The sequence below is a fragment of the Augochlora pura genome, chromosome 5 (assembly GCF_028453695.1).
Source record: "Augochlora pura isolate Apur16 chromosome 5, APUR_v2.2.1, whole genome shotgun sequence".
NCBI lineage: Eukaryota > Metazoa > Arthropoda > Insecta > Hymenoptera > Halictidae > Augochlora > Augochlora pura.
The window spans coordinates 9953737-9968180 of NC_135776.1; the positions used below are offsets into that span (position 1 = coordinate 9953737).

Genomic DNA, 14444 nt, shown 5'->3' on the forward strand with positions numbered 1-14444 from the left:
GTTAATCGTGGATTGTGTCAAGGTTGCAGCCGCGCCTGACCGACGGTGCCACAAAAACTGTTAATCGCGATATCTTTACTACATTTCGTAGGACAGAGTTCAAAATGAATAAATTACGATTTCATTACATTTTCATGTAACACGTACGAAAAAATAATAAGTTTCGACGTCTCTCTTTAATCTATCTGTTTCGCTTAATCTAATTGAATTTGTTCCATGTCTTTATCTACTAAGGTAAAAAACCTTATCGCGGGAAAGCGGAAAATTGAACGTTCAAAAAGCGTAACAGTTTTTTGCAGGATGTCTGGTTTTGAGTGTATACAGCTGAATATTTAATTCTTTCGCTAATCGAGACATACGATGGACACTATTAACCCCTTGCGCTATAATAGCGAGTTAGACTCGTGACAAAGAACCCATGCAAGATCTTACTAAATATAAATATTATTAATTTCTTCTATATCCAAATAAAAATGAATTCTTCTGTTCTCAAAATCTATAAACGGAAGTACATAAAGACGATAAAAGAAACAAAAATTGTTTGGCGCTATTAAAGAAGATATTAAGGACAAATAAATGCAAATCAACGCAGCGTGAAAGGAATCATAGTGCAAGGGGTTAACAAGTATTAATTTAGGAGATTATAATAGATAATTCTCTATTGTCATAATAAAGTGTAAATAATAATATTCTCTCGATACAATCAAGTATAAATGACAGCATTCTTTTGATATAATAACAATCTACCGATGAATAAGGTATAAATAATGAGATTGGACTCGCACAATGATTCCGCAAAACGTGAGATCATCCGTAACAAATTCTGCTCTCGTTCTACCTTTCTATAATGCTGTTTCTTGCGAAACTATCATACTTATTACCAGGAGCTACGTAATATCTTTTTCTACCGAGTGAAAGATTGCATTATATTAGATGAAATGGAATATACGACAAGAAATGTGTAGAAAGTGAGGATGCAACGTCTTTGCTGGGAACTCGTCAATTTTCGGGATCATCTAGTAATTTCAGAAGAAGACTGCAGGAATTTCATCTAAACAACGATTGCATCGACAACCCCATAGTCTTACGAAATCTATCACTGTGTTCCCACAGCAGTTTACGGTCTACACTTTCGAGGCGGACATTGTTTAGGCGCGACACTCGAGAATCCGACCCAAACCACTGCTGTGGATACACTTCCTGCTCGAAAATCCAAAGTTTATCTCCGCATGCCGTTTTGTTTTCATGAAAAAAAAGGTTCTCGTATCTCCAATAGCTTCCGGGACATTCAAGTGTGTGTACTCTCGGCAGACATCCTGCGTATGCTGCATCTTAATCTATACGTATCAGTCGATATTGTTAGTGGTATTAATAATAGTAGAATGAAATGTCAAATATTAAAAAAGTTTACTCATTTATCATATTATTAACCCCTTGGCTCCTGTGGCAGAGTAATAGGCGCTTAGAAATGTTGCGTTCTTAACACCGAGAGCGCCTATAGGCGTCCTGACGATTTTATCGATAATTACTCCGATAGATTTTGCCCCAATTAGAGAAAAGGCAGGAATGTGTATTGCGACGAAAACATAACAAAAGAAGCGAGACACATTACGAATGTAAGAAATTTGATGTAAGATTTTGTATTTGTCCATGTTTCGAATTGTCACACTTTACTAGATTACTAGACATGTTGTGAAAAAAGGCTTACATTAATATTTAAATGTTCAATGTTTACAATAGCAATCCGGTTCGGAATACGAAGAAAGAAATAATATTGTTTTAAGGTAGTGAAATTTAGTTTCTTCATCATTGAGATATGTTCCCATAAAAATGCATCCCCAAAAATTTGCCGTTCTTGGCGCGCGCCGTAACTCCATGGTAACCATATGGTAAGGCTGGTGCGTATCAAAGTCAAGGGGTTTAGATGAGACGTCGAAACTCGCGACAAATTATTACAAATTGGTAATTATCATTGGCCGAGGTATTAAGTTGGTGCATATGAAATGTCAGACGTTTAAGTGAATATATGAAACTGTATATCCTTTTTCAAAAGTTGTTGATTTAATCAAAATATGCCCTGTTTGCTTTGTTACATCTTTCTCAACGAGATTTCATTACCGAAATGCCATTCAATGCGTTGAAAAAATATTTTACGACAAGTTAGAATTCAAGAAATAATTTTCACCAAAAGAATAGATCCGTAATAAGTCTGCTTCATAGTTATATTGACAATAATTGATAAATAAACATAATGTATTGATTTTTAAGGCTTCGATTGACCAGAATGAAAAGTCGACTAAATACAGCTCGCCACGGAACGTGTTAAACAAATTCTGATCTTTAGAATTAATAAAATCTGATATGGAATATTTCAGACTGTCTTTATTTATATACTATTTAGCCCGTAAAAACTGTCCTAAATGTTTAAAATAGTGAAAGTCGGTTGGCGAAGGATCTATGTTTTATAAAATTTTATAGTTTACTTCATTTAATTTCGCAATTGTTTTGTACGACGTACGCGTAGTTTTTATGGGCTGAACAGTATGTAAATGGAGACAGTCTGAAAAAATTCCATACTATAGTTTGTTAATCCGAGAAATCAGAATTTCTTGAAAACAGACATCTATAAATTAAACTCGCGTTAGGAAAAGTGTATTGAAACGAATGGCGCACATTTTGATTAAATCAATAGCTTTTGAAAAAAGATATGCAGTTTTATATACTCACTTAAAAATTCGATATTTCACATGCACCAACCTTATACATAGTTGGAGCGTAGATTGGCTCCAGTCAGTTATTTCCTATTTGTTGTAATGCAACGACTCGGGTCAGCATTGGGCAATCGAAATCATGCCATGAGGCATAGTCAGTACCGTCAACTGTTTGTGTTAACCCCTTGCCGTAGCTTGACGAATCTGGCACGTCACAGAGATGTTTATTAATATCTTGTTAAGTATAAATGTTATTCCGTTCTTTATAGCCTTAATAAAATTCTGTCCCCTTGTCATTGGTATTTAACCGTTTAAGTAAATGCAGACGAACGCAATAAATATTTTTCCTTTCCCTCCTAAGAAATTATTACAGTAGAAAAAGTGTTCATCCTTGTAACTATGAAGAAAATAGTACGGCAAGGGGTTAAATCCGATCAAACTAATCAAGTGGCGGCTGCAGTGAGTCGTCTTCTGTAAGGCATAGCCGCGTCGTTGTATAATACTCTTTTTCTTAAATATACTTTGTACTTCTTTTTCTCTGCATAAAAGGCCAGTTTATTTCCTTTTCCTGCACTATTATTTCGCCGAGCGGTGTAACGAAGTAATAGCCGCTTGTCGAACGACGGACGAGCTTGTTCCCGTGATCCCCGTCGAAGTAAATAAGATCGGGACGAAGGAATAGCAAAGTCTGTCGTAGTCGAGGCCTTAACCGGAGTAGTTATACAAGAAATTTGTATAGTAGATCAAACAGCGGGATAATCGAATTTTTAATTGTAGAATGAAAAGTGGAACAGTAAAGTTGACTGTAAACATTTCTGAATGTAAACTCACTGTCGTCGTCTTTGTGCACATGCTGGTAGAGATTAGGCGGTTGTCGAGAAGTGTGTGTGGGTGTCGGAGACGTTGGCTGGGACCAGTGCTGCCCTGTACACCCGGTAGATCCCACAGGGACGCTGTAATACGGTTCGACGCCCACGCCCATTCCTATCCCGACTCCGACTTCCTCGCCGACAGAGGATGATGCTCCGCTTCCTCTAGCTAACATTGACGGATACATTTTTTCGCTCTTCGTGGACCTGCGAAAACAGACGTACAACCATCTAAATGATTGGTAGAAAATGTTGGGAAGGTGTGTCACGAATGTCTCCGAAGATCGACAAAGAATTCCACCGATCAAGTTGCAATTGTCGTTGGCTATGCCCGCTAAGTTGGACCGCAAATTTCAATGCGAATCTTTGAGTCGTGTTCGCTCGCGAATGCATCAAAATCCACGGTCCAGTTATCGTTAAGAATTTCTACGTTGTTACGATAGGCATGTTTCGAGAAACTATTTGTATCTTCGGAGAATGGAAAAGCGCGCAACGTGCATCGATAGAGCATGTTCAACGTCGACGATTAACATCTGACTGGCCACTCGTCTGCGAGATGAACGGACACGATAAAATCGCCTCGATTTTTCTTTCGACTGAATAAATAATATAAATAAAACCCTCTATAGTTTAGCGTAACGTTAAAGTCGTATACGGATACGTTATTATCTTTAATCTAATTTCTATTGTAACAACGATACGGCAAACGTATCTTGCTCTGTTATTTCTTCAAGTTGTGCATCGTAATTTTCAAGTCTTATTTCATACATCGAAATCAATCGAACCATAGAAGACATAAAACCTTGACATAAATGAATGCAAAACTATAAAAATACATTTATTTCGAATTTCACCATCTTTGATGTATTCAACTTTTACCAGGCTATTACTTTCACTATGAAACCCGTTCAGAACGGTTTACAGATTGCAACACTATATGTATAGTGTGCATATAGTCGGCGCTTGGGAAATATTTTACAATGAAAACAATGGGGTGGATAATGACAGCCTATCTAAGGCGTAATAATAAATATACTATAATACTCGATATCTAAAAGTTGGACAATCGGTTTGACACAAGTATTTCTTTTGTTTTTAGACGCCCTCGCACAATAATGCTACAATAAAATCAATTGTTCTCGCAGTTCCTTTCGAAAATAAAGTTTCAAGATTTATGGATTAGAGAAAGACGCCTAATTAGTTAGACTGCGAGTTTCTATGCCAGATAAAAATTGTTATTTGCGTCGATGCAAGGAATATAAACTAAATATTACTATTTACCTATCTTCCTTGAATAACTTTAACAGATTGGTAATAATCTACTATTATCTATTATACTATTACTATTTAAAATTACTATTTATCTATCATTCTTCAATAACTTCAATAGATTAGATATACTTTATTGACATTTTAAAATTTTACTAGATTAAATCGCTAACGGTTTGAACAATGCAGTTTTAAAAATTGATACAATCGTGCGAAGAACGTTACAATTTGAAGTGTCGGGCAAACACGACCGCAGCCCAACATTGTTGAATGATTTCTGCCTGGAAATAATTCGGATGCTTGCGACTACGCGGTAGAAAGCACGGTTATCGTATATCTATTGCAGCTTGTCACGCTCGATTGCATTCGGGAAGACAGCCGATCGAAAGATTAGGCGACAAGCGTCCTCGAATACGATTCTACGCGTGCTCGATGTTCGATCGAGGCGAGAATTTTGAGACGCGGGGAAGCAGGTGCGTTCCGCGCTGGTTACAAACTCGTTAACACTCATTTTACCAAGAATTCACGTTCTAGACAGACTGATTAGGACCAGACAAGTGTTCCTCGCATCCGAGTGTTCAGTTTGCATAGGACGTCGACGGGAACGCGTCTATCCACCTGACGAGTGCATACGTGATTAGTCGATCCGGAGGTGCCTCCTAATTAGAAGATAAATTCTCTTCGGTCTGAAAGCCGAGTGCCACTTCTTCTCCGTTGCATATGCACTCGCGCGGAGTTCTAGAAGAGCGCAGCGAAAGGAAACGGCTCGAATAAACGAAGAATTGGGAGGAACACGTGCAAGAATAAGCATGGCGCAAATGATTCTTTATAATTGACATGGCACGCTACAGTAAACTACAATTGGTCACGAAAACGCCACGAAAATTGCCTTAAAATGAACAATTCCGTAAAAATGTATACCACAGCCAGATTTTATTTACAATTTTTCTTTAATTATTACAATTCAACCCGCTATTCAATAACATTAATATTACTTCATATAAATACCTCCATACTTATTACGAACGAATGTTAATTATCTAAAATTACCCAGCCAATTGTCTTACTACTTAGTGTTTTATTTTTATAATTTTATATACATATAATATACGCAGCGTCAAATGGTAAACGATGAAAACGATGAATTTTCAGACTAGCATCGATAGATTCGTAAAATGTTACAAGGCACCTATTACAGTGGACGACAATTTTCGTGACCAATTGGAAAAAAGAAAAGTCAGCTACGAAAGAAAGTCGCAATGCCCTTCCTTCCGCTGCATGAAAGAACGTCGTGAGAAGCTTGTACATGCGTTTGCAAAGGAAGCAGAGCACGGGCGTAGTCATAGATAGAAATGCTGTGTACATAAGAAAGTGGTAGACTGATTGATGTTCGCTATACAGAGTCTAAACGATACACGTGTAGAAACTCGATACACATAGATACAGATATAAATACACATGGACATCCGTGTTTCAAGTGCGTATAAATGGTCACTCGTGTGTATACATGTTAGGGCACACCGCCCCTTGGATTCGGTTCGTTCAATATACTTATGCATGGAAATCAGGCACGGCAAGAACGTGTAAATTCTAGATTTTTTGCACTACCTTGGGAATGTCCTGTCCCGCAGATGGCTAGAACGGTATTAAATGAACTGCGTTATTTCACCGTAAACGAGCTTAGTCGCTGTCGATAGAGTGGTTAATTATAAAGAATCAGAAAAAGCTGGAACTGATCGATTTAAACAATATGGTGAGACATTTGCATCCTCTAGTCATGCATCTATACATACAGACGTATGCAAATGACTTCTAAGGATCTCGTAAAAGGTCGTGGAAAACTAACATAAAGTGTAGTCATCGTTAACGGCATACCTAATGGAATTGCTTCTGTTGAGTCGCGGCGGAGCCGGGGAGCCCGTGGAGTCCCTCTGATGCATTAATAAACGGGCGTGAGTTAAGCTCGCTCGATGGGATCCCAATGACTCCACGCTGTCGGCTTCGCACAGGCCCATTCCTGAAATTACGCAAATTAAGTACACCTATAGTCGAACGCGACACAACTTTGCGATAAAGGGGTACCGTACGGACCGAATAGCTCAGCCACTCGCCGTCAATGTGTTTAACCCCTTTCCGTACCATTTGCTTTACTATCGTAATGATTACAACTTTCTAAATCGCAATAATTTCTTGCAATAAAAAGAAACTTTAGATTTATTGTGATTTCATTTAAAGGAATGGAATGGCGTTTATACTGCAATAGTTTACAAATCTCCACTACGAGTTTGACTCGTCAAAATATGGCAAGGAATTAACAATATTTCTTTTCTCTAGTATTTAAAAAAAATAGAGTGATTGAAAATATTAATGGAGACTTTTACACAGACTGCTACCTAAAATCAATCTGGAGGTAAGCTATTCTTGTCTTCCAATTGCTCTGCAAATCAATTAAAAGTCCCTAATTGCTGACTGTTGCTCGATAATAAAGTGTATCTTAATAACTAGTTATCAGAGACGTGTAATAAACGTGTCGGATATTTGATCCTCTAATGAAATAAACTGCAAAACTGACCTCGAGTTTACAGACCAATTTAATACCACATGATAGTATTTAAATGATTTTTAAGACCCGCAAGGACACTGTCAATTTACGAGATACTCGACTGAATAAAAACCTATTCGGCTGCGGAATTTTAAACTAAGTATTTTTTGAAAAAAAAGGAGTTAAATAAAAATGTAATACCTTCTTCAACAGTTTTAAGTAGTTAAAAATAATATAAGTTCCCAGAGTCTAGTTACTAGTATTTATTGCGATATACACTATGGACTATTAGATATTAACCCTTTGCGTTCAAAGCCATTTTAACTGTAAATCTAAAATTACTTTTCCCACTTATAGTATTTCCATTTTTTATGACAAAGTGTAACTTGTGCGCGTGAAATGGAGTCTTGCGACTCTTACAACGGCAAAAAAAACTTTGATGATACAAAAACGATTTCGGAACGTGATACAACAATTTAAATGGTGCTTTGGAGAGCAAAGGGTTAAACTCTCGGTTAAAGCGTGTGTTAAAAATCTGCCGCGAGATGCCTGCACAGCTATTTAGCATTTGCCTACTCGATTATCTCGGATGTTCAGTGTAAATTGTTAGCTTTCATTGTCAGGGTACAAGGAAAGTACCTTGGGAACGTCCACTTGGTGTATAGGTATTGCTGTGTCTCATCCAGGATGTGGTGTACGGACTATTAGGGGTGTAATACCCCTGCAGATCGGGAGCTGCGTAATTGCTGCAGGTATCGCTGAGACTTCCATCGGATGGCTTCAGAACTCGCGGCGAGAAGGAAGCACTTGTTGGTCCGGCTCCGGATCCTCTCTCCCGGTGATGAGCAGATGCGAACAGCGCCGTGAATTCCGGGCTACCGGGTTTTGGCAGGCTTTGCGAACCGAGCATAAGTCGGTCCCGTACTGATTGGGAAAGTTGACTTGCGCTGGGACCCGTGAGACTGTAACTCTTATAATGATGTCCTTGACTCGACGTGGAGGAGTTCGCCTGGAGTTCCGTGGTGCACGTTTGCGTTCCTCCGGATACTTTGACCTGCAACGTCGAATTATGGAAATTTTTAATTTATATCATAATTAATACGTAGAAGCGAACGAATTGCAATAAATAACACGAGATACTTTATGAAGATAATAATTATAATGTGTAATATATATATTTTTATATAGATATACACATGTATATGTATTATATCTATAATCTTGACATGGCCTTAACATAAGATGTTAAACTATTTTACGAGTCACGCAAGGTAATATACGAATTAATCGTCCAAGCAGTTTAGTGAATAAGCCATCCCAAAAGAATAATTTCCGTAGCACATGCCATAAATTTTCTCATTCGATGTTAGTTATGCGCAATTAGCACAACATCGCTATCCAAAAGGTGTTAATTCAGGAAGCGTTTCACAGCAGACGAGACACGTATTAGGCGAACGGCATATTTAAGTAAATAGCACCCACGCTTGATATTAACAAGTTAAACTAAATAATATTGTAAAACTATAAAAAGTTGTAGCATACAGTAAACGCATTTTTCTTTTATAAAATGCTCAAGCGTTACATTAAGGATAACGTCTCGGTGTTTGAACCACAAGCATAGACTCTATTAAAAGATATTGTATAAAATATCTTAAAGTAAGTCTCTTGAATACAAATATAAGCGACACGCAAACGTCTGCTAAAAGATGTAGGAAAGTAGAATGACTCGGTTAAGGAGACTAATAAAAAAGACTTTACCTTTGTTCTCGGGACAGCGCTGACTTGAGCAGTTCTCGTAGTATCTTTGCTGCCATTTTGGACTCCGTTAGGGCTAGGGCTGGTGCCAGCGCTGTGTCTTTTAACGTATCCGAAACTTTGCGGCACTCCTCTGACTTTATTGCTGCCGCTAGTCGACGTTCCTGATGAAACTTTCTGAGGTTTTTCGCCGTTTGCATATTCAGCCATGGCCTGTTTCCGGTGTTTATCCTGCGAAAATGTCGAAACTCTTGATTAGAACCGTTTATTTCCACAGTCGTACGTACAAACGATTTTTTTAAAAATAATTTCATACTTTTACAACTATTCGCGTTTACGAATTATCAATTTGATCGATTAGAAATTAACGAGACTTCGTTTCGCATAGCATGAATTGGAAAGACACTGACAGTTTTTTTTTGGAAATAGCGTAAAAAGTATTTTGTTTAAAATTAACAAATTTAAACTTGATTAATAACCCAAGTAAAATATTCAAAATTGAAGGCAAATAATAATAACTCTTACAATGACCCCGATATTAATGCGGCCTTGGACAAAATAAATGAGAAATCGAGTACATTAAAAAAATGGAACAGACGGATTCCATTTTCGAAGATGAGTTTTCCATTTGGAAAATCAATAGTGTCCAGCCCGGGGACGAGTCGAAACGAGATAAAACTATGTATACAGAAAATGTTTACTTGGGATCGCCTGGAGGGACTAGGACTCGGGGGCGCGCCATCCTTGTCTCTCTCCCGGTCCCTCGCAGCTCCAGCCTCGATATATTTTTTCCATTGTTGGCTGTTCGAACTACTGTTCGCCGAGCTGTTCGAGACCTGCTGCTGTTGCTGGTGTTTGAACGCCGAGTTGTCAGTCTGCTGAGAGCTGTCCGATTTCTTTACATGCGGATGATGGCCGCCAGGATGTCTGGAGCTTACGACGCGGTACACAAGGCTGCTGCCCTGTTGTGCACCTTGGGGGGTGGCCGAACTACTGCCACCCCCCACAATCACGCCGCCACCACCCGGCACCCTCTGTTTACAAAAAGAAACGGAATTCGATTGTGTTCGAACATTTCACTTTTTTACAAAAATACATGCAAGTCTTTTCCATTATTTTTAAATCGAAACAACTTGTTAGGTGAACATTGTAAAATAAGGATGCACGATGCTTTGATGTTTCCTTTAATTCTATTGCATTTTTCAGATGCTAGGTATGTATGATGTTATGGTATGTAAATTATATTTGTATTATATACAAAATAAGATAATTGTGTAGAAATTATATAATTGTAAATAATTGCATATAAATTGTATATGTATTATATACACATTAAGATGATTGTATATAATTGCATATGAATTGTATTTGTATTATATAAAAATTAAGATAATTGTACACAAATTATATAATTGTATATACTAGCATATAATCGTATATAAATTATATTTGTGTTATACAATATAAATTAAAATAATAACACAAGACACTCGACACATTTGAGAAAATCACCTCGTTCTGCTACCTCACTTGGTCGAAAAAGTCATCGCCCGTAAACGGTCAATGATCTTATTATTACAAGAGGATTCTTTCCATAAAATAATTTGTATGCCAAGTGTTCGAACTATAGAAAATAACGTTTTAGGTGACCAGGCACTGGATCCATCGCGCAAAGGATGTAGAAATCGACAATACGACCTGGGTCAAGGATTTTCGAAGAGCTTGATTTCACTAATATCGATTCTCGAACACGACGCGGCGTTTACAAAAGTCAGAACCCTCGCTGGTATGACTCACAAAACAGACGCCGCGCCAAGCTGGCGACCACCCCAAGGGGCACAGAATCTGCTTTAGCTGCTCGTATCGTGTACAGTGCGTCCGTTAATATTCGAACAATATTTAAGACGCGACAACTATTTTAGATTTGGACTAAAGATTTGAATTTATTTTTCAATGATAAAGGGACCAGTATACTAACACAAACAACTATTAGATTGCTCTTTGAAAATTTTTGTATCGCTTAGAATGACAAAAGAAAATAAATATTCTCATTCTAGAACATTTTTATCTAACTCACGTCGTATTTCATACTTTATATTTTGAAAATCATAAACAGTATTTTCATTATCAAGATTTTATTTTATTCTCCCGTTAGCCCTCTATACAATCTATTAAATATGAATAGTATACATGTTTCCTCCAAATTGAAACGAAATTGGATAATTGAAAAATGGAGACATGCGAGAAATAAAGATTTGCTGAATCGTGGAAATGATATGATCGACACAGCCGCGAGACAGATCGTAGCGCAAGGGGTTAACGAAAATAATAGTTCCAACGCACGGACTATCGGTGGTAGCATTTGTAACAGTTCCAGTCGCCGCTAGAAAGCAGTTTCTCTCCGAATTTCTTCAATTCCGTTAGCATTCAGCGAGTAAGGTTACCCGCGCACGACGTGACTCATGGGGGAAGAAACGGACTTCCACGGTTTTACCGGCTCGTAAACGCGCGATAAAAAGGGCATAAGCCAGACAAAAGATCCCCGTGGGTCAAGCTCGACTTCTTCCCTCATTGCGCTTTAAAAGGGTGTTCACAGTGTTCACACCGATCGCAATGCCGCTCGTCGGTGTTCCCCGAGCCAGCGCGCGCGCGCTCGCGCGAACAGGAGCGAGCCGCTCGAGGAATAACAAACATTCGGCGACTTCTTTGCTTTGAGCCGCAAAGTTTGAGCGACACCACTACCATGAAAATTTAAATAAACGGGACCCTCCTTCCGAGTACGCCGCGCGGTATTGGTTACTCTTCTCATTCTTTCTTCTCGTTCTGGTTTATTATCCGAAATGCCGGCGTTAGAGCGTCCCTTTTTTTCTCAATTAAATAAATATCGCGCCAGAAAACCGCTCCGCGTGCACACGAATAACCTCCGAAACAGTTTTAAGTGTATCAGGGATGTTTGGAGAAATAGAAAAAACCTTGTGCTAAATTTATGCCGCACCTTTGTTAAAAACCGTCACGCGAGAATTCGTCGAATGTTTAGGGTTGGCTATTATTCCTATAAATTATCTATTATCATCCGAACGAGTTCTTTTATAGTCGATTACTTTATTCGAATTGCAATTGTTCATTATTCGTCGTAAATTATTCTAATCGCAATTATTCTATCTATTTCTCCGAACAATTCTTGACTCGAATAAATCATTCGATTTATTCGAATTCCAATTAATTGCAGAATTAAAAAATTGCCCGTGATTCCGTTCGCGCGCTTTGTAAATAATATACGTTTTATATCGAGAGGTGAAAAATTCGTTTCGAGAATTTTACGTTTGAACAGTGAATAATAGAATTCGTCGAACAGAGGTTTACCGAACTCACCATTTTCTAAATCGACGATTCGATATATCCGGCTGCAACAGAGTCATCAAATTTGGCGGACATTCGTCGAGGCGAATACTGCGGCCACCGATAAAATACGGTATCGCTCGCAGATGAAATTGTTCCATTTATTATCGTGCTTCTCGTGTTCATTGGATCGCGTGAACTCGGTTATCGCAACTCTTTTCCACGAAATCACTTCCAACATCGGCACCCACCCCGTTCAATTCGTCGAAACTGTTATTTTTCTTCTCGGCTGACTAAATAATTGTTGGTAACGTTTAGAGATCGCGTCGGTGGTCCGGACGCGTTCGATTAAAAAAATAATTTGATCACCGAGAGCGAACGGGAGCGTCCTTGGTCGTCGAAACTACGAAAGTTGAACGCCACACGTGTCTTTGGGTTTCGTTGGGTCGATAACGGCGAAATACCTGTGTGAGCATCGAATGCGTCATTGCACGGGATAATTAAGGGGCCGCCCTCGTGCAGAACCACCCTTGTTACACTCTCAACAGCAGCGGCTGTAATTTAACTGGTCTGTCTGTTTGTTTCTGACACTACTCGATACGATTTTCAAACTGCCCTCACCACCATTCATCGAATCGAAGCAATTTGCACAGTCGATAACAAAGCTGTGCGAGCACAGCTTTTAGCGAAATTGCTATAAATGTGAACGCCGGCAACGCGATAATATTCGCTCGACCTCTCGACAAAAAAAAATTACGATTATTATACCAGATTATTACCAGCAATTCTGAAATGCGATGGATACCGCGTCTCAATTAAATGCGCTAAAGGAAATGATAAGTCATTGAAATATCAAATTCCGAAGCATAAAAAGCATCGGAATAATCGAGGTCGTTTAAACAAATAATTTATTTTCATTTAACCTCTTTACGCCCTTGGCCACGCATGCGTACGTTTAGTTTTCTTAAACTTATGATTATTCTAAGCGTAAAGGAAACGAGAATCAGTTGTTAAACTATTCGCCACAGAATCCCTCAACAATATTAACAAAACCTCATCGAATGAAATGAGATGGATAATAAATAAAAAAGAAACAATTAAATAGATTGTTCCCTACTATAAAAATTCATCCCTGACGAAGTTAACTTCGTCTTTGAAATTTATATTTATAATTTATGGTTACAACTTAATGATATAAAATCGGGAAAGTTTCATTTGTACATATAATGATAGTATTTACATACAAGTATGTTTTTATTTTTTATATTTAATAATTATAACAGGATATTTATTCATGATTTACGATAAGCGATTCAGATGTTCATAGTAACAACCATCATCGTCTTCTTAACGAACTCGACGTCGATATTTCAATAACAAATAACTCCTCTGTTTTCTCTCGTGGAACTTAATCTTGTATGTATAATAAGCGGTTTTTTAATCTGCTACGGAGAAGGAGATAAAGTAAAATTATCATATCAGGACACGAAAACAGTTTGCAAAGGACACGTTTTACCGTGCTCGTTATTAATCTCATTAAAATGGCGTTCATAAAAATTAGATAATATGCAGCACAATCTCAGCTAATTAAATATTATTTCTCGCCTGTGCTCGCCGATCTGACATTTTAGAAACGACCAAATTGTATTTATTGTTGCAAGATATATTGGAAGCACGGTTTACACATATTACGTAACAATTGTTTCACAGTATTTTTCCATAGAACACGCGTAGAATTTAGTGAAGCCGCGTCTGTACCATTGATTACTGGTTTGCCGGGGGGTAGCAACAATGTGGGAGAGATCAATCTGTAACGCTGCAAGACGCCGTAAATATCTCTCGAGGAAAGCGCGATATCTACCCCAAGGAAGAATGGGGGGTGGAATTGCTTTTTACGAGATTAGACGGCGATAGCAAGGGTTCCCCGAACACTTGTCCGACACTTTTCCACTGAAACGG

General features: G+C 38.2%; 1 protein-coding gene across 2 annotated transcripts in view; it reads right to left on the reverse strand.

Moving 5' to 3' along the window:
* The window catches only part of Sick (sickie), a 283816-nt gene that overhangs the window by 63386 nt on the left and 205986 nt on the right, over nucleotides 1-14444 (reverse strand). For both annotated transcript variants that reach the window (XM_078180306.1, XM_078180307.1), the window contains 6 exons: nucleotides 9848-10180; nucleotides 9150-9377; nucleotides 8031-8445; nucleotides 6725-6866; nucleotides 6458-6484; nucleotides 3543-3787 (listed from right to left, as the gene is read on the reverse strand). In XM_078180306.1, the coding sequence (XP_078036432.1) occupies nucleotides 3543-3787; nucleotides 6458-6484; nucleotides 6725-6866; nucleotides 8031-8445; nucleotides 9150-9377; nucleotides 9848-10180 (1390 nt within the window). The remainder of the gene's footprint in view (nucleotides 1-3542; nucleotides 3788-6457; nucleotides 6485-6724; nucleotides 6867-8030; nucleotides 8446-9149; nucleotides 9378-9847; nucleotides 10181-14444) is intronic.